The 21,042-nt window shown below is 42.4% G+C and overlaps 1 protein-coding gene across 1 annotated transcript; it reads right to left on the minus strand.

The window, feature by feature from the left end:
• Nucleotides 1-358: 358 nt before the first annotated feature.
• On the minus strand, nt 359-13,323 carry LOC141001310 (netrin-4-like). The gene is made up of 10 exons (XM_073472339.1): nt 13,072-13,323; nt 12,324-12,874; nt 8,668-8,934; nt 7,219-7,345; nt 6,807-6,995; nt 5,853-6,060; nt 5,606-5,718; nt 5,388-5,456; nt 4,041-4,214; nt 359-1,970 (listed from the first exon to the last, which is right to left on the minus strand). The coding sequence occupies exons 1-10, from the start codon at nt 13,130-13,132 to the stop codon at nt 1,825-1,827; spliced, it is 1,905 nt and encodes a 634-aa protein (XP_073328440.1). The 5' UTR covers nt 13,133-13,323; the 3' UTR covers nt 359-1,824.
• Between the last annotated feature and the right edge of the window lie 7,719 nt (nt 13,324-21,042).

Raw genomic sequence — 21,042 nt, forward strand, 5'->3', positions numbered from 1 at the left:
ACTGTTTTGCTGTGAAGCTCCAGAAATGTTTTATGGACTATGAAACTTCACTCGACTTTCCCTCGACATTGAGGTGAGTAGATAATGACATAATTTTCATTTTTAGGTGAACTTATCCTTTAAGAGTTCATTATCACAATTACATTATCAAAAACTGATGGCGTAAAAGTGTATTTCTCTCTTTTAACCAAAGGAGGGCGGCAGTAAAACATGGGTCAAACATCAGTCAGCCCCCTCTACTAGTGAGGATGTTACAGTAAGACACATCAGGCTATTCATAGCCTCGCGCTTCAGCGTAATGTCACCATGTAGTAAAACAGACTTTTTCCCAGAAGGATTAAGAATGAGCACACTGATATGTAGTTTATGCAGTTTAGATGAAAAGGGAACATATAGGACACACAGAAATAGCTTTACAAATATCACATTGACGGCAGAGTACAGTCATGCACCCTAAATCACCACTTTGTCCTTTAAAAGAAAATCCAGCCCATTTTCTCTTATTCTGGTACAGTCTTTGGGACAAGGACACGCGCGGTGATGTCATGGTTGAGGAATGCATCATGTCTCCGCGCAGAGTTTGTCCTTCTCCTTGGAGACAGCCGACCACGACTATTCTTAACCGGGCCTGGCTCAAAAATTGCCTCTGGATGTGATACACTGTGATGTCAATGAAGACCCAGGCTTTTAATATGTATTTATTTTCGGGCAGAAGGAGTCACAGGCCAAATAGAGAAGCACATGTTAGGAGAGTGTGTCCTCTCTTTCTCACACACTTTGGTTCCCACTGGGTCGGGTTCAGAGAGGCCTTCTCAAGTGAATCATCCTCACATGGAAGCAGGTTGTTCGAGGACAGCAGAAAATCCTCGCAGAAGAACTCTGACAATGATCCACTCTTGTAACTGAAGCAGCTGTAGGAGCGAACTCAAGCCGATTGCATGTACTCCAGAGCAGAGACGATGGAGGGTGGAGCGGAGTGTGTTTTGCTCTTGTCAGACAGCGGGCGGCTGAGTGTGCCGGAGCAGAGCAGAGCTGTTCAGATTAGGCCGCCTGATTCCTTTTAATGTTTTTTTTCATCCTCTCCTCTCATCCAGGAGTTACTTGTTCTGACCTGCAGAGTCCCAGACTCCGCCGCCAAGGACATCAAGCATATGCACACATCCCATCCACGCTCTCTCTCTCTCTCTCTCTCTCTCTCTCTCACACACACACACACACACACACACACACCTACACTCTGATGTTGACTCATTCGTGATTTATCGCCAATATCTGTGAGACGACAAGGATAATTCAGTCTGCGCCTTTGCAAGATTTCAAAGTAAACAGCTCTCAATGAAATTGATACAGTAGGACGTGACTGTGTTTTGGCTCATCAACGCTGACAGCATCTCTGGCCAGAAAATAAAGTAAAGTAGAGGATTTAAACATGTATTCCTTGTTGTTTTATATCCTGGAAAGGATCATGAGTTGTAGCACAGGAATGAAATCAGCTTGTCTTTATCTGGATGAAAGTCTTTATGGCTTCTCTTTGATTCTGAAGTGACTGTAGTTCTGGTGAGGTATCTGATTACAGCACAGTATGTGCTGATTTCTACCACAGCATTGTAGCGTTGCAGCTGTTTCTTGGAGCTGTGGCCTTTGGAAACAGAAGATATCCCTGTAGCGAAACGGGGTTCTGCTTTCATTTAGGCGTCTGAGCAAAATGCCTCATTCAAACGTCCCTCTGTTCATCTTGCACACTCCTTAACTCGTCTAACAAGTCTTCTTGATGATCCTCCACCTCTTCATCCCTCTGTCCTCTCTGCAGTTCTTGGTGATGTCCTACCACCAGTGGCCACAGTCTTTTCTGAGGATGTGGAGGAATTTGCGTCCCAGGCTCGGCTTCCATGGTTTAACCAGGCTCTTGGTGTTGACCATCAGTCGGCCAGTCTTCCAGTCCTCATGGCCAGCCACCACATATTCAAATCCTGGAGAAGAGAGAGGACAGTAACACTTTATATTAAAGGGAAATTCCGGTATTTCCAAACCTGGGCTTTATATCTACATGGGTGTGTCAATGATTCATACCTATCAGTCCAGTACATCACCTCAGCTGGCAGTCGGGGCAACGGCTGCAACGTAATCCTTTAGGGGAACTCCAACTGTCAAAGTTACATCAACTAAAAGTGCTTGTTTTTGCCACTGCCAGGCAACAACCTCAGCCTGTTGTTTCCTCTAGTGTCCTACACCATTAGAAGAAAATATTCCTACGGAGAGAGTCCTTTTTGTTAAATAATAAGGACCTCTTTGTAACCAGAAACACAAGTCTCACTCTGAAATCTTGCGAGAGGTGACATTGGAAAAGTCTTACTGGCAGTTCCTCTAGGTCAGGGGTGCCCAAACTTTTTCCTTTGGAGGGTCAAAAATAAAACTTCATGGTGGCCCAGGGGCCAAAAGCAAACCCCTACTAAATTGTGTTATGATGCAAAAATGAGTTTTAAATGAATTAAGAGTTCCCTTAATTGACTGACCTCCTGTGAAAACTCTGCCAGTCAGGCTCAAATTACAAAAATATAATAAATAATTAGTAATTGTTCATATTTAAAGGGTGTTTTTACCTTACCAAAAATAAACGGCATAAACCAAATTATTTTATAATTTCTTTTAAATTAATTTCATGATTTTTCTTTTTTCAATACATCTGGGGTGCCAATTGGCAGCAAAATTTAGCCCGCAGGCCCCACCTTGGGCAGCCTTGCTCCTTTCTGAAACTCCGACTCACATCTCAACCATCATTCTCCTGCAACAACTCACATCTCGCGAGGTTTGAAAACAATACTTGTGTTTCTGGTTATAAAAAGGTTAAATAAAGCACGTCACACTACTTTTCCGTAATGTTGTCAGAGACTTTGAATAACAACCTCAGCCTGTTACTGACAAAAACAAGCACTTTTCAGGGACGCAACTTTCACAGTCGTAGTTGCCCCAAGGGATTGTATTGCAGCCATTGCAGCCATGTCGCGGCTGCCAGCTGAGGTGATCTACTTTTGCTAAGTGTGTTATATTAACACACCAAAATGTGTAAATATAGGGCCCAGGTTTAGTGGGTAAGTAGTTAATAAGGCCCTTGTAAGCCCTTATAAGATAACAGTTTAATGATGCTTGAGGATATTAAGAGAAGCCTTATGGGTTTCTTAAAGTTGTTTATAACAGCACTACATACACATTTATTTAACCAACTGTTAAACCTTTGGTAAACCCTTATTAAGCTTAATACATACTTTATTATCCAGTTATTAACATTTAAAGATGCTTTTCACAGCTGCTGGATCTAAAGCAAGAGCAATGTCTTATTAAGGAATTCTTAATGTACTTATTAACATTTTTTTGCGATTATAAGACATGTAGCAAGGGGCTCTAGGCTTGAAATGAACCAGTACGGACTCAACCTAGGTTCAAGTTTTACCAGGTTTTTAAGTTACAATTGTACCATTTTTGTTACGACGCTATTATTAACACTTATGTAGTCTTATTAACACATAATAATGCCAATAAGCATCTTATAAGGACTTATAAGGGACTTACATATTACCTATTAACTAATGCTTATTACAAGACCCTTGATATAAAGTGTTATAGAGAGAGCAGGACATAAACTGAATGAATGAATGTCACTAAAATATGTAGAACAGGAGAAAAATCCCTGTTGAAAGCACCTTATGTAAAGAGACCACACATGATTATATAACTATAATCAAACAGTTTTGTGCTGCTGGTTTTTCGCCCTGCCTTGTATGAATGTCGCCAGAAATGATTATTGTGAAAGTGTTGATGTGAAAGTCTCATAACTGAGAGGAGGCTCTGATCTTTAAGCTGTAAATGTCTATTCTACATGAGTGATGCTCGGACATTGGCATCCACCCAAAGCCTCCCAGAGCAGCGACAAAGATCCTCTATTCAGCACAAAGCTGGCAGGCTGTCCACTCGAGAGTCGACTAATTAATAAACTTCTGCGTTGTGAGCAATAAAGTGACTCAGTGGAAGTGGCTGCAGCTGACCTGGGTTGAGGATGGGACAGGTACAGCCTTGGATGGTCCAGGACTCTGGATAAAGAGTGACGCTTCCCCTCTGGAGCTTCATCCGAGGGTTCTGGTGCAAAACCTTCTTGACCTTGACCTCCACCTCTGCATGGGAGCCTTTATCGTGAGCGGACATTACCCTCACCACCAGAACTGCCAAGGCAACACAAAGAGTTATTGAAATAAGCAGCCTACCGACAAAAAATACAACGCATCAGTATTGACTCTCCACTTCTTAAACGTTTAATATTGTGCGCTATGGACCCTTTTTCAACACATTTCTAAGGTTTAAGGGGAACTCATTAGAAATCAGTTTACGAGTGCTACAAGGAGAACTTCCAAGCATCCAAATACAGAACAGAGCCTCTGCGGTGCTGATGTCATTGTGAGTTTTTTGTGGTTCTGGGTTTAGGAAACTGGCAATGTTTGACAAAAAGCCTTCATTCATCAGCCTAATGAAAAGATGCTATCAAGCTGCAACACTGGAATTATAGGATCAACTGCTGATTCATGCAATGGACTTAAAGTCAGCATTTTGGCCACTGCTGCATCAAATTTGATCATTCTTTCTCTCACAACTTCAGGGGAGGGCAATAGTACATTCTGGTATTACTTCTTTAAAGGTACCCCGAGGTGTTTTTGACCACTAGTGGCGCTATGGAGCTGTGTTTTTGTGAGTGGGTCCTTGATATGTTTCATTCACAGTTTAAAGATGGATAACATGATAGCTCCACAAAAATTAAGTCAAATTTTAGTCCATAGCATCGAAATTAAGTAAGGAGACAAACATCTTGATCGCCCCCTGGTGTCTGGCTGCAGTATAGGTCATAAACCTCTCCATGCTAACAGATGAGAATTTTTTTCCCAATGATGTTTCCGTCATTTCAGGCAGTTTTTCTCACACTGATGTATGTCCAAGATTTCTTTTTATTGATAAGCTTGGTTTAAATTAGTTACACTATAAAAAGGAGCTGAAACGTTACAATTGACAGGTGAGTCCCTGAACTCTGGTAGCAAATGACGTTACCAGCACAAGATGGCGGCGCTTGTAACTGGGATATTTTGGCTTTGGTTTTGTTACAGTGGGAGGAAGTGAAAAGGTGCCATCTCTCTTTACATATGTGAATGGTTTTGGTGCCAAAATGGACATACTGCCGATGGGTTTTCACTATTTTACTGATCTAGAAAGAAATGCAGCAAAGTGCCAGCAAAGGCAGGGAAGACAAACAGGGCAGGTTTCAAAATTTTCCAAAAACTCAATCTTTGTAAATGTTTTATGTGGAAGAAACAGCACTGAATCAAATCCTTTTTCCATACAACACTTACCGTAGTCATACTCTGCGGCACAGAAGAGTTTAGGGTTGCCCAGGGTCACTTCTACACACTCACATTTCTCTGGAGAAAAAAAACCAAACATGATTAATAAGATTCATATAAATCACTTCATTATGATGGGCAGATTTCAAGATAGAAAACAGCTGCGTTTTATCTCTGTGGGTTGATGAGTGTGCAGTGAATTAAGTGTGATGTGACCTGTGACTCACCAGAGTGGTGCAGTGCAGAGAAAAGCTCCTCTACCCTAAAGAGTGCCGTCTCACTATTATTGCTGCTGTGTCCCATGTGGCCAGTGGCTGTATAGAAGACCTCCACATCTGAGCTGTGCCGCAGAGGTAAAACCAGTCAGAGGCAGGGCTCCACTCAGTGTTAATCATCCAGAATGCACTCTACACCATACATCACTTTATCCAAGTACGAGTACATATGGACATGGTAATAAGTCTTGGCTCTCACCCAGAAAGGCAGTCGCCAGTGTAGGGGTCACAGTCCCCTGTACAGTCACATGGACGACAGCCGTATTCATGAAGCCCCCAGTATCCCAGCATGCAGCTGTCACAGCGGGGGCCTCCAACGCCGGGCTTACAAGTGCACTCCCCACTGCTGGGGTTGCAGAGAGGGCGACCACCTGAGAGGACGGAGCCTACAGGGTGGCAGGAACAGGCTGCAGAGGAGACGGCGACAGAATAAGAGCAGTGCATGTTAACATCTCTGTAAGTCAAAAGACGTGTCTCCTTCTCTGGAGGCACTCAGTGTACATTATGAGTGTATTCAAAGGACAAACACACTCGTAGAGGCACATATTTAGATTGTACACAGTGAATCCCCATGAGAATACAAAAGTTAAACGTGTTTTATCATCCTCCTGTAACAAGCGACAAGCTGGGAGTATGTACTCAACATGCTTTATGCAGCAAACACAAACAGTAAATCACCACGCTCTGCGCTGTCAGACCTGCTGCCTGATGGTCGCCCGTGATGACAGATTGATTTTTGTTACAGACTCGCTTCATCTGTTTCCAAAAACGGCATGTTTGCGCTTAAGAAAATGCCGCTGCATGCCTGACGGGGGGAAAGGGCAAGAATGGGAAAAATGTGCTTGCACGGTTCATGGGAAATTCCTCCATTGTTTGCAATTACAGTCACATTCCAAAACAGTGCGGTCCCCCGTCATTCCTGCTAAGGAGAGTCATCTTACTATCTCATCACTGGCAGTGACTCAGAAAGGTGCCGGGGGAAAATACCCTTATCAAAGAGATCAATCTGCTCTAATCTGAAGGGTCAGAGGAAAAATCAAATCTCCATTACTGTCCTCAAAATATCAAAGGCTGCCTCTCTTAATTGGAATTCTCTGCTGGCATTCATCCAGACAGAGTGAAGGTTTAAGGGAAAATGAAGCTGCACTCTTACGTTTGCAGGAGTCAGGGGCAGTTTTTGGTCGGCTGGGGTCTCTGAAGAAGCCCTTCTTACAGTTCTGGCAGTGACGGCCCTCTGTGTTGTGGCCGCAGTCGTCACACACGCCGCCACTCCGCCGTCCCGTTGCGAGCCACAATCCACGACTGAAGTGACAGCTCTTGGCATGGCTGTTACACTTGCACTCTGGGTGTAGGTGGACAATTAAAACAGACTGAGAGGTTTTTCTGTGCAGGCAGTGACAGCTCTTACAGTATCCGATATAAAAAAAGAGGAGCTGCTCCTTTATTCATCATGCACAGGCGACTAAAAGGTTACATGTGATTTATGAGACCAAATCCATTTTCGAGATAAGTCTACATGCTGTGTGTCCTACTCCTGCATTTGACTCTCTTGCCCCATCACTCACTCTGGCACTCATGCGGCGTCCCTGTGATGCCATTGGCCGCCTGCCAAGGTTGGTCGTTGTAGAGAGGAGCACAGCGCTCGCAGTGGTCGCCGGCTGTGTTGTGTCTGCACACACACTTCCCATGGACCTGCCAGGAAAACAAGACGGAAGGAAAATGATTTGGAATTTGTTTGGACTGTATAATTATATTTGACATATTTCATTTAGAGCTTTGAAACAGTCTCAGTTTAATACTGATGCCATCAGCAGAAGATTAAGTATTTCTATTTAGTTTAACGCCTGCCACCGCGTCCGCGTGCAGACTGGAGGAGCCTTTGTTTACACATTCCCAGGCAAAGTTACAGTGAAAAAGAAGAAGCAGGGGGGGATTTTTCTTTAGGTTATTATATTTTTGACATTATATTTTATGGTTTAGATGGTGGAAACACTACCACTTTTTTCTATAGGGGCCTCCAAAATCAACAGAACATCAAAGTTTCTTGTAGGAGCATTGAGTTGATCAGATGTGAAAATACTGAGGAACAATGAATGAATGAATCTGCAAAGTAATTAGTAACTTAAGTTATCAAACAAATGATGTGGAGTACTGAAGTGCAATATTTGTCTCCCAAATGTCGTGGAGTGGAAGTATTTCTTTCCATCACTGACTGCACTCTTTTTTGTGTTTATGTATTTTTTATTTTTCATTGTGTTTTTTAAGTGTCAACTGTTTTGACGTTTTTATCACCTGGGCGACCACACCTGTCATCATGAGACTGTCATCAGTCTACTCTATTGGTGTGTATAAAGGGTGTGGCGGCCGTTTTAAAACGTTTTAGCCTGATGACGATTCGACTGGGATCAAAACATTATCCACTTAGATAAATGTGCAGTCAGTGTGTGGGCGTTTCATTGAAGCTGATTTCCAGCAGCCTTGCGTCTATCTGTGTCGTGTGTAATACTTGTGAAGTACTGCAACATACCAACATCTACATGTACAATCACAGTGATTACACATCGTGCAGCTTATTTCTGCCTGTGTAACATGTCTACACCCCTGTAGACCATGTTGGAATCAAACAAGTGCTTCTATTCTCCATTTACAGTAACGAGAATAACATGACAGAGACTGTGGGTTGTTAAAGCATTAGGCTGAATACCATAATTAAGGTTTTCCACATCCTTAAATCCCTGTAATGGTAGGTAAAGCTATGGTCTAATATCCAGTCTTCACTGCAGCTTTCAGATTGAGCAGCACATACCAGCTGGGTAACAAGGGAGTGGTGGGAACAAAACCAAAAACCCTCGACTCCCAATCTCACCTCAGAAAACAAATAAAAACAGAGACAAAATGAAGCCATTGACAGATTTCAGCGTGACACAACATCATACAACACAACACACAACTCTTTTGTGCTTTCCCTTGGTGGAATATCATTCACCTGCAAGCTGTGTCTCAAAATCGCTCACCATGTTATTGGTCCTCTGTTGGCTGCGTTTGTAGCCACTGGCTGGCACACAGTGGTCAGCGTGTCCATTGCAAAGGCAGCTGCCTTTGACAATAAAATCATAGATGGCGTAATGGTCTGTGGGGAGGACAGCGGGATGTTTGGCCTGGCAGGGACATGGCTGGCGCTGCAGCAGACGGACTCTCAGGTTGGTGATCATGAGCTGGTCCTGGGCAGCCGGTCCATAGGGATCCACTGAGTGCCAGGGCGACAGGGCTCGATAGATCACCTGGAGAGAGAAGAAGAGGAGACAAGCAAGAAAATCTCTTAAAATCTGTGATTCTACTTAAAGAAATCTCTCTATTAAGTGAAAACACTGATGTGAGAGATACTGACAGACCATGACAAGAACATAAATCATGTTAGGTTCTCCTTTTTCTTGGTCTGCCAAGTAAAAACCAGACATCTGGTTCATCTTTCATGCTCCTCAAATAGCCGCTCTTCGAGGAAAATCAGGCAAGTTCCAATGTAAACATGGACAAATGGTTCTTGCTCTCCTTCATTAAGTTTTGTTGAATGTTGATCTTTTAGATACATCCTTTCTGTCCATATTTGAAAATGTGTAGAGATATTATTATTCTTCATCATACCATCAGGAATGATAATCAGACACACAATGATGATTGTGCTTTTATGGAGATAAAAGACATATAATATGTTGAAAAAACGTTTCAATCATAATCCCATCAGTTCTGTGTCTGTGCCAAAATGTACTTTTTTTCAAAGAACTACTTTTTTAAATCTCCAAAAATAACATACCAACGTTTTCACATATCATTTCTTAACTTCACTGTCTACAATCCATATTTAATACATCTTGAATCATCCATTTGTACTGCACACAAGAAAGGCTTGAAGGATAAAGGTTAAGTTTTGTAGTCCACAAAACATTTCTGGAGCTGAAGAGCAAAACAGTGTTGCAGCATTCTCATAAACAACTGAAGTGGATGGGGACTTATTTCAAAATGTGGCAAAACAACCAGACAAAAAACAACAAATGGCTCCACACAGGTCATCTGGTGTAATCTACGCCTCGTGATCCCAAAGTTATTTGAAAAAACACCCTCAACACGCGGTCAAGCTTGTGCATCCACTCCAGACGGGGTGCATGCTAATGCTTTCAGCTTAGCAGCTACAGTGAAAATTTCGGCCAAAAACAGGTGTAAACAATGTCTTTTCAAATCAATTTAGCAATAAAAAAATTCAAAAATTTAACAATTGTTGCTTTCGCAGACTTGGATCACACCAGAAAGACTGTATGGAGCCATTTCATGCTTTTTATTTTGGTTGTTTTTTTACATTTTAAAACAAGTCCCCATCTACTTCAGTTGTTTAGGAGAATACTGCAACACTGTGCTGCTGTGAAGCTCCAGAAATGTTTTGTAAGAAGATAATGACTGAATTTTCATTTTTGGGTGAACTGTTCCTTTAACACTTTAACACTCCTTTAACATAATGAATATATTTTATACTACGACGATCAAGTGGTTAGTGATACAGTACAGATGTTAGAAACAGGATTTACTTTATAATCAGCCCTCTCTTGGTGACCATATATATGCTTAAGCTCATAACTGCAGGCAGAGAGTTTACACTAAATAATGTTTGCAGTCTTCCTTTATCTCTGAAACTCTTTACATTTTCACACAACATCTTGGGGATGTCTTTGCATGTCGAGCAACAGAGACACTAATTACAAAGGGTGAGGGGCTTACACAAGAGAGCTGACATACTGTAGCTAGACACATACTTGTTGCAAATACACTGCAATTATGAGATCAGTCAAAGCCATATATTCATTCAGACGTTCAACCAGAACCTCCCAGCGTGGTCTGAGGCTCTTTAGAGCACAAACAAACCTTTACTGGCCAGTGAGAGTCTCTCTTTCACACCATCAGTCTGCTCATGAATTAACCATAGCTGCTTCTCTGGCTCAGACCTCCCTGTGATGATACAGCAGGTCCAAAAAAAATGCTTTGAGGGAACATCAGAGGTAAAAGTGAACATTGATATTCTAGACGTGCATGTCAAAGCAGTTTGCGGGCTCAGAAGGCTGGCCTGACAAAAAAAGTTGTCCCACAGCCCATCGGAGGAGGTCAGTTTACAGAGCTTGGTCAACTGTTTGTTCGGTGGTTTGTGTGATATCAGCTTGTAGCGCATCCTGGTGCCAATAAACGGTCAACAAGGGCTGAGCAGACGGGGAGTGATATAGCTGTGAAGTGCTGGGGGAAGGTCTGGCAGCATGTTTTGATGTGGTCACCGCTCAGACCTCAAAGCTTTCTCTGAACAACAGCCCCTCACTGTTTACTGATTATTACATAAGTGTATTCATAATACAGTTTTAAGGTTAAGGCTCCATTGTAGTTGCATATTATTCCCCACAATGTTTCTGTGGAGTCATGCTGTGACAATATGATCATATCGTGTTATTGATTCTCCAAACTCAGTTGTTTAAATAAAGGATTCAACTCATTTTAAGATTATAATGCAGAAAAAAGATGCTTGGGGTGATTTATAATCATTAAATTACCAGTTAAGTTCACTGTTTCAGTGCACTGAAGTCATTTCAGACAATAAAGTTTGTTGTTAAACTGTAAAATATCCTGCCTCTATTACATATCTTTATCACAAGTGACCACATTTGAGTGATCATTGCCACAAAACGTGTGTATATCAACTGATATATCGATATTGGAATTTTTTTACTTCCTAATATCGGTATCAACATCCGCCCTAAAAATCGAGTGTCAGTCGCCTCTACAAGACAGTTCATTGCATTTAACATCACTTTTCATTTTATAGGTTATATTACATTCTGCATACACAATCTATCTGGAATTGCGTCATTCTGACCGTCCAGCTTGCAGATTGCAACCAACTGAGCACCCCTCTGCCCGATACGGATGCTGCTAGAAATGCAAAAAACATCAAATATACTCTCTAGAGCCAGCGTTCTGTTTGTCCTTTCTGAGCTACTGTAGAAACATGGCGGCAGACTCAGGGGAAGAGGACCCGCTCCCTCTGTGGATGTAAAAGGCTCGTTCTGAGGAAATGAAAACAATATGATCTATTTCTGCCAATGTATTCCCGTAAATCTCCCTAAATCCTACACACAGGACCTTTGAATTTCCCTTGAGGGGAAATTTGTCATTTTTGGCTATATTGCCTGCATTTTCCTTATCAAGATACAAAAGTATTGGAGACCTTACATGAAAAGGTGTTTCGCAATAACAGATACAGTGATGATTTTTGTATTTGAATTAACACCTACAGTACTCAGTATTCACCCAGAGGCAGATCTACAGGAAGGGCTATGAGGGCAGCTGCTAAGCCTGATATGAGGCTTTTACCCCCAGCTACCACCTGGCTTTCCTGCTCCTAAAGATGTTATCGTAAAACACTGTAGTTTTCAACCACCTTTTTGAATAACAGTTAGAAATAGATAGATGCACCATAACTGAGATATCAATTAGAGTAAAGATTACATGTTTGTAGTTATCTTCTGTTTGTCATTTACCTGCAGAATGTATTCTGATCTAACCACACACCCCTCATGCCACACTGTCAACATCAGCTGCCACCTCATGTAAAATCTTCCTTACCAGCCACTGTACTCACCTCTCCTCTGGCACAAGGAAAAGCTCCTGAGTACTTGGAGGTGCATGTTGCTCCACTCTCCCCCACTGGCGACCCCTCAGTCAGGCCAAACACCTCCTCACAGTCCCTGGCGAAATACCTGAGGGCCTTCCAGGTGTGCCCATGGTCCTGGGAGCGCTCCAGCACCATGGCAGCGGGGCGGGGGGAGCGGAACACCAGGATGAGGTGTGTGAGGAGGAACTCCGTCTCCAGGTCGAGCTGGAGCGTCTCCTCCTTCACCCCCTCCGCAGACTGCCACCAGGTGTCAGGGTAGCGGAAAGAGGAGTCGCTCATGGCAGAGGGAGGGTGCGCCTGGCTGGGGATGGCTGAGTTGCACTTGCTGCACTTTGCAGCCGAGCAGGTCTCCCTGATGCGGGGGGCAGCAGTCTGTTTGTAGAAGCAGAAGAGCTCCGAGGAGTTGGCGCCGCAGACCGAGCCGGTGCTCAGCACTCTGCCCTGGGCCAAGTTGCCCATGCGGGGGTTGCAGGCTCGGCCGGAGCAGCGGGCAGCTGGGCCTTTGGGTTTAGACGATTCTGGTAAGAAAAACATATCTTAGTACAGTTTAAGTGAGCATGTCAGGCTGCTACAGAGGTTGCGAGTTCTGTTCCCGCTTCCCCAAATTATGATGCTGTCAGGCGCGTGGATACAAACCAAAACAGCACGCGCAAAACTCGTTTAACTCATTCACATGTTCACAGAGCTCGTGCGTAAAAGTGTCCAAAACACTCACCGGCCGAGAGAGGAGAGGATGCGCACACCGGGAGTATGACGAGCAAAGTCCACAGTCTCATCCTGAAGGAGTTGTTGCACTTCTACATAAAGTCACCTGTAGTATTTTCCACTAAAGCAGGAGCCTTCAACAGCTTGAAAGCCAGTCTTAATAATCCAACATGTTCCTTTCCGATTTAGAAAATACTTACACGAATTTTAAGAAGCACAACAGACTGGAAGCTTAGTGTCTGTCAACAGACTTAACGCGTATTATCTGTGAGCTCCGCAGTCGTTATCCTTAAATTATTCCATCCCACGCACTTCAGGGTTCAACTTGTTGTGGAGGGTTCATTGACATCTGGGAATATGAAGAGGTTGGCACCGCCCTCTTCTTGTTATTCCCAGACCACTCCCACCCTGATTCCTTCAATCAGACCTTCCAGAAGGAGCAAAAATATCAAAAAGTTCTCTGGAGGACTTTTTGGCATGTAAAGCTGATGTTTTTTCAGAAAATGCTGATTAAAAATAGAATGTTGACTTTATTTTTTCTGTCATCCCCCAATCAAGTCATCAACTTACATTTCTACTTGCCACAATGCACATTTTACTCAACAGCTGCCTTAACATTGTTATCTGCATTCTTCAGTTAACACCCATAATGAAAGAAGTGAGTTGTCATCAGATTCAGAGCAAAAAAGACAATAAATAAGACATTTGGATCGCCTCCACAAACCACCCAGGCACTCGAGCGCTGACCGACAAGTGTCTCATTGTGTTGCATTCCTGCCACATATCACCACTTGTTTCTAACTGCCACTCATTAACCACGCTTTACCTGCCTCGTCAGACAGACAACAGCCCGGGACCTGAGGGGTCGCACAACCCTTGACCCCAATAATCATCCAGTTGCACTGGGCATCCCCCCCCCCCTTTACTTTAACAGTTACATCACCTCATTGAGACAAAAAAGACACATTGCAGGGAAAAAATGTTGGTATATGATACTACATGTAGCTCTGCCAGCGGCTAAGAAGGTGTATCATAATCATATGATACCATTTTAAAGTGTGGACAGAGAAAAGCCAGTGAAGATGAAAAGGGAAAAGTGTCACAGAGAATATCTGAACATCTACCTGTGAATACATGAGGCCAGGAGTAATCTGTTCTCACTGTGAAGACGACCTGTCATATGAATCACTCTCTCATATGTGTGCGTGTATATGTTAAAGGAGAAGAAGCATTCTCAGCCTCTTCCCTAAGGCATCCAGGACGGATCAGGACATTCCAGGAATACTGCGACTCTCGTCACAGCGACGGCCTCTTCTCTTTAAAGGGGACGGGGTTCATGTCTGTGTGTTTTTAGATTTGCATGGGTTATTTCGGTTGCCTCCAGATGATCCACCGGGGCAAGGGGTGATGCACCATGAGCTGTTCTCTTTGTAAATCACTTGCATGTTTTTGCGATCCTCAAATCCCAGGAGTCACCATGACAAATGCTGCAGGAAGGATGTCTAATCTCTGCCAGTCTGTGGTGTATTCCCCTGGCAGGATGAAAGCAAGGCACACCACAAACAAATTCCTTTACGCTCTTTAACTCCAGCTGTTTGCTGTTTTTGTCTGTTATACAACGTCGATCCTGCTGAGCCACATCATTAAAAGAGTGTGGCATTTTGGGAAACACGCTTTTTTGCCTTCTTGCCGAGAGTTAGATCAGAGGATTGATACCACTCTCATGTGTGAATGGTAAACGTGAGGCTACAGCCAGCAGCTGGGTGGCTTAGCTTTGCACAACGGAAACAAACTGGAAACATTGGAAAATATGTGGCAGATTATTTCTTGACTGGGTACAATCACCTCCAGGAGTCACGAGCTGAAACTTCAGGAGGTCACTACACCTGGCTGAGAAATAGTCCTGCACATTACCCCCTGTAAAACCCCAATTTTCGTTTTTTACACTTAAGGTTTTTGTATTGATTAAACAGGCAAGATATAGCGTGTTGGGTTAAGAAGTGCTGGTAGGCAGATTTTGCTTGACCAAGCGACGACCTCCAGGGTTTTGTCAATTGTGATTTATGCAAGAAAACTACTTGGTTAGGTTCAGTAAAACATTGTGGTTTGGCTTAAAATAACTATATTACTTTTGTAACTTCAGTTACAAACGTACCTATGCTACACTTATGTTACATTATGTGTGTGATGCAACTTAACTAGGTGAGCAAGTTAAAAGAACTCACCGTTGACTTCTGGTTTCAAACTGGACACGCACCGTACCGTCCGTCCCCAACATCCTCCCTATACAAACTTTTCGTTCTTTATACTACTATGCCTGAGTTCCTTCTTCGCTGTCATAATCATTACTGCAGCCACTAGATGTCGCCGCCTGAAAAGAAACATAACTATGGGTCATATTAAGCTGCTTTCTCATCAACCTCTACTATAATTTTTCCTAGGATGAGCTCGCCAAGATAGCGACGGCCAGAGCCGCTGCACTGAGCTTCACAATGGCTCTTTCAAAACCTTTGGGCGATGCCACAGAGACATCCATGTTTTGTACAGTCTGTGGTTTCGACAGGGCCAGGCTAGCTGTTTCCAGACTAAGGGTAGGCGAAGCTAACCGCCAGCTAGCTGTTGCTTCTTGTTTACGGTACAGACATGAGAGTGGCGTCAATCACCTTATCCAACTCTCAAACTATTCCTTTAAGAGAAAACACTGTTCAGTCACTCCATTAAAAAAAAAAACTGTCTCACAACTCTATAACCAGTAATTGTTGAATGATTAATAAATTGATAAAGTCAGGGGGGTTGAACTACTCTTCTCATGTGAAATGACCTCTGTGACTGCTATAATCTGGTACTGGACCTCCACCAGTGGTGCTGCTTGTGGTCTCGTCATCTAACGGCCCAATAAGATGACAGACGCGGGGCCGTTCCACCACCGCTGGCCTGCTTTATTTCCAGACTGTAAAAGGATATGGTTCCCTCCCCCCCTTCATGCTGCCATGTCACCTAGTACCTTCAGCTCACTGAACCGTCTCAACCCTTGCAAGTAATCTGTCTACTCTCCTGTAAAAGCCAGACAAAAAGCCAGACATGCTCCAGGCGAGGAGGGAAGGTGCCTTGCCCTCAGGCTAGGCATTAAACAGAGGGCTCCAAACACCCTCTGTCACTGGTTTTCTTGCTCTTTGCCTTCATTTTTATGACGTTTATCACTGCTATCTGTCTGCTTGTTTCTAGCCATAACATTGCCCTCGCCCACATTTCATCAGATGATTCAATCTGTAATGACAAAAAAATGAAAGAGCGTCTGTGTTATGTAAATATAAGTCCTCAAATGGAACTCTTCCCATGATGTAACCCATTTGGCATCACTACTGTTAGTTATTCATATTATACTATGACAGTAGTAATGATCTTGATGCTACAGCACAGAAAAAGCCTCCCCTACCCCTCCACACACATCCCCCCTCACCTCCCTCAGCTGTCTTCATCCAGACACTTCTGGAGGTTTATACTCTATATTTTACTTCACCTTTTGACACGTTGCACAGGAAGGACTCAAGAGATGACTGAACACAAGCCTGATTTTAAGAGTGGACACAGAAACAGGGAAAACGTGGGAGTTTCACCTTCATAAAAGCGAGGCAGGCGGATGTGTCCCATTTTTAGGTTTTAGTGCTGTGGGAGGGGAACGGAAAGCCGGCAGAGGGCTGAAGTGTACCTGTGTCATGTCACCTGCCACATGTTATGAATAAAAAACAGGAAAAGAGCATACAGTATTGTTTACAGTGGGAGAGGAAGCTGTGACACTTTTTGACCTTGTGTGAACCACATGTGTGTGAGTTCTTTTGTCTATTTGACGGGTGAGACCAGCAGCCAACTAGGCAGAAAGAGTCAAGACTAATTTAATTGTCATTACACAACACAAGATTTTTGAATGAATGAATGAATGAATGAATTTTCCAGGATGTCGGGTCGTGTCTCTTCTGTTCCTCGGGTTTCATGTGCATAACAAAAAACACAAAAAAACAAAAGTTTTACAAACTTATGAATAAATAATCAGGCCACAAAAATAAACTTTTAACGGTGGAGTGTGCAGGATGAGTTCAGCAGTCTCACAGGTTGACGACTGATGCAGCTCTCAGCGATATCTCTGATGCTCTGTAGATAGGTACAGATGACGTTCCTGTCCTGGGCCGTGCACGAACCATGCCCGTTTGTGATGTTTCCAGTCAGGATGCTTTCTACTGCTCCTCTGTAGAAGTTGACAAGAACTTGGCACAGGAATTCAGCCTTTTTAACTTTCCTTACGAAGTAGAGTCGTGATGTGATGTGTGATGACCATGACAGGTTCTGTGTGAACTGCTCACCTGCTCTAATAATATATCAATCCAACATTACAGGTAATTTTACATGATGTTATGAAGGAAGGGACCTCTGTGAAGTGATGGCCTTCACTGTATCCTTTTGAAACTTTTAAAGGTTTTTCTTGGACAGTAATAGTAGAAAAAGACATCTTTAATTCCAAATGCAGTTGATTTTAAACATAAAACTGTAGTTTTATCTTTTTTATTGTTATCACTGATTCAACTGATGTTTTACATCAGTAACAATTGTATGTAGTTCTACATTTAATTATTGTTTTTTAATTTAATGTCTAAATGTTGTGAAGATGTAGTCAAATCCACTATTGTTGGCAATAAAGTCAGTTTGCTTTGTAGTGTTTTATTAAAGTGAAAGCTCCTCCCATAGCCTGAAAAGGTCATGTCCTAGAAAATACATAAATTACTTAAAAAACTGGTTGTAGTGATCCACAGTAACAGCTCAATTTATGTCCAGTGGCAGACATGAGCGTAGAGTAAATCAATCTATTGTATATTAACTTTCAGAACGGTGCACTATAAAGATTACTACTTGGTGTATACTTTATAGTACTGGCATGCAGTATGGAAATAGGAGAGATGTGGCTGGCACAATGTCAAGTGTTTGATCATCATTGTGTCATGCCCATACAAGGCAGCCAAAAGAAGCTGTTTTCCATTGGAAACACTGAGGGCGTAACTCTCTCAAAAAGCCAAGGTTACATGGGATGGCCCATGAGGATGTGACAGACACGCTGACCTTGGAAAGCAGATTGAAGACTCCTGGTAGTTGTTCATCATGCGGAGGCCTTTTGGCTGTTCGAAGCTTTGCTGACAGAAAATGTAATAACTGAGAAAAATTGCACCTACTGTACCATGTAATTGTAGTATTTAACACACTTTAATGAAGAAAATTGTGTAAAAAGCCATGAAACATTTGAAAGTTGGTTCTAGATTGAGGATAATCATAACGTTTGCCATGTGGAGCCCTCTATTAGAGGTTGTGATTGATGGTAACGTGTCTTGAAGATCCACCCTTCAAACTTTGCCAGTGTTACGAGAGGAATTTATCTGCTGCCTCACCAGTGGGACCCGGCTGTAGGCTCCATGTCTGTCCCAGTGTTACACATGTTACACATCACCACACTGTCTGACGCCTGAAGACAGCACGAGTACGTCTTCATTTTGGATGAGTGGAGATGACAGCTAGGCCCATTTATCAATACAAGCCTTTCATAAACTTTACTGAAAGCAATTACTTATTTTCATACACTGGAGGAACAGTAGAAAGTAACTTAAAGTAGAAATACTCAACAAAAGTACAGGACCTGTATCTTCAATGTGTATATAAGTAGATCATTGCAGTTGTGTGTGAATTTGTGCAGCTCTGACTCTGGTGTTTTTCCAGCACTGGTGTTTTTCTGTTACTGATATCAATAACTTCAGAGATTGTACTTTCCCTCTCTTGTGAATGTACAATGGGTTTTGTGAGCCTGGCTGAGGGTTAATTCTGCAGGTGGCGTATCCCTTCCCTGGTGCTGGCATGTCACAATGTGTCGGATAATAATTTGTTTCGGGTTCTGAGCTCAGGGCATCGTGATCAAACTGACAGTGATCACATTACTGGCCCGCTATGGAGGCTGAACTGCCAGTGTGATATAACAGCTGGAAAATCCTCATTACATGCAATCAGCTGGCAAACCACTTATGTTTTGATACTGAAGCACACAACATGTATTTATATTTCATTGCATTAGCGACATCTTCATTCGCTGGGTCAGTTCTCATTACAGTAGTATTATTTCTACTTATGTTATAGTTATATAGAAGAAGAAGAAGATGATGATGAAGAAGAATTAGAAGAAGAAGAAGAAGGAATATCTCAGCATTGTGTGTTCACTTAAGGACACATTTCCATTTCTTATAATGAGGAAATATTGCCACCTAGTGGTTAAAATTGAACCTAGTTTAAAAGGAGTGATTCAAAAAAGACTATTATGGAACAAGATAGTAATTTAGTACACATAAATTACATCAATCATAGTTATAAATTGTTGGTGTTTTAGAAAATGTTAAGAAATACAAGTCATACTCAAGGTCCTCACTCTTAATCACACAGGATTTGTTGTTTTCCTCATGTTTGCGTGCTCATATATATAAAATAAACATGTGATGTTTATGTCTCAAGTCTAAACAGCAAATATAGGCAAATATGCATCAAGTCTCTTTTACCAAAACTTCTCATTACATTGCCAAAGTTGAAAAAACAAACAAACAAACACAACATACTTTTGCAACAATTAGATAATTCTGAATAAGAGCATCAGACAAAAGTGTGTAAACTGTAACTGTCTCACAGATCTAGGCCTAACCATCAATAATATCTTGACCACAGCTGCAGCCTGCTCTCAGCGGTGTGTGTTTTCTGCTCTGCAAAGATAAACCCTCTGCAAACATTACAACAGCACTATTTCCTGTTGTTTAGGGCACTGTTAGAGATGGCAGTGATGATAAGAGGAACTAAAGTGCCCGTTGTTCAGTGGCTTAACCATGACTCAAATGTCTTCAAGGTGTTTAACCGATGCCTAGTGGCTAAATTTGCAAAAAACTACTGTAATTACTCCTTTTAAAGCTGTCCTGGACTGATTGATGACAGTTATTTCTGTTGATTACAGTTACAGTAACACTGAAATTATGTTGTTAAGCATCAGGCCTAGTGATGCAAGCTGATAATCAGTGACTGTGACCTGTTAGGTCAGAGTCGTATGTGGTGTGACTTTGTTCTGACCTCAGACATGAAGGTTTTAGTTGGGCTACCTCTTCTCTTGTGTTGGCTGTAGGATAACCTGCCTGAGCTGTTCACTGCAAACATGCATATTACAGTGACTTAAGATGTAGATGTAGACCTTACTGCTATATGTGTTAAACATTTTGTTTTGTATTCCAGCAACAGGTAAGCAGAAACTATCTGTTGAAATATGTCAAAGCAAAGAAAAAGAAAGTAGCAGTCAACCCATCACTGTGATGTGGGTTGCTGGTTCGAGACCTGGGTAGGTATAGAAAAAAAAACGACTGGGGAAAGAGACAGAGCAAACCATCTCTGATAACAGTGGATGTTTTCTTGATAAAGGACTTTGTGTGTCAGCTGGAGTTGGGCTTTTTAGTGACATCACACCTTGTAATCATCCAGAGATCCACCACAGCTGGGGGGCAGAGGTAGGCTAACTTCACCTTAATAAGTTTCCCCATGTTTGACAAGAGTTTCTGTTAACGTTACTTTTCTGAATAAAAAAATAGGATGGGCTGCTGCAGGTGTGCTGTTGAGCAAAATATCTTAAAACCTCAAAACCCTCTCGGTATTTTTCTTTGTTTTGGTCGCAGGAGGGTGTGCGTGCAGTTTGTTGTCTACGTATGAGAGGAACTACAGATAACTTACCTAGCTAGCATAACAGCTAGCTAACTAACTCGAACCTGGCTTTAGCATTAACTAACATTACCGGCATTAACTTTGGATGATTTCTTTGTTCATGACGGTGTTTTCGAATAAAACTAGCGCATTTAGTCAGAGATGGCGTTAGTAATAACTACACATCCGTTGAAAGTGTTAGTTGGTTAGCGTTAGCTAGCTAGCT

The sequence above is a fragment of the Pagrus major genome, chromosome 8, assembly GCF_040436345.1.
Source record: "Pagrus major chromosome 8, Pma_NU_1.0".
Taxonomy (NCBI): Eukaryota; Metazoa; Chordata; class Actinopteri; order Spariformes; family Sparidae; genus Pagrus; species Pagrus major.

Bases quoted from the DNA above. Each gene is read 5' to 3' on its own strand.
- LOC141001310 (XM_073472339.1), bottom strand. From the start codon at position 13,132: ATGAGACTGTGGACTTTGCTCGTCATACTCCCGGTGTGCGCATCCTCT. The intron at 12,875-13,071 runs GTGAGTGTTTTG...TTTTCTTACCAG, and splicing joins ATCCTCTCCTCTCTCGGCCG to AATCGTCTAAACCCAAAGGC. The intron at 1,971-4,040 runs GTCAGCTGCAGC...TCTCTTCTCCAG, and splicing joins CTGTCCCATCCTCAACCCAG to GATTTGAATATGTGGTGGCT.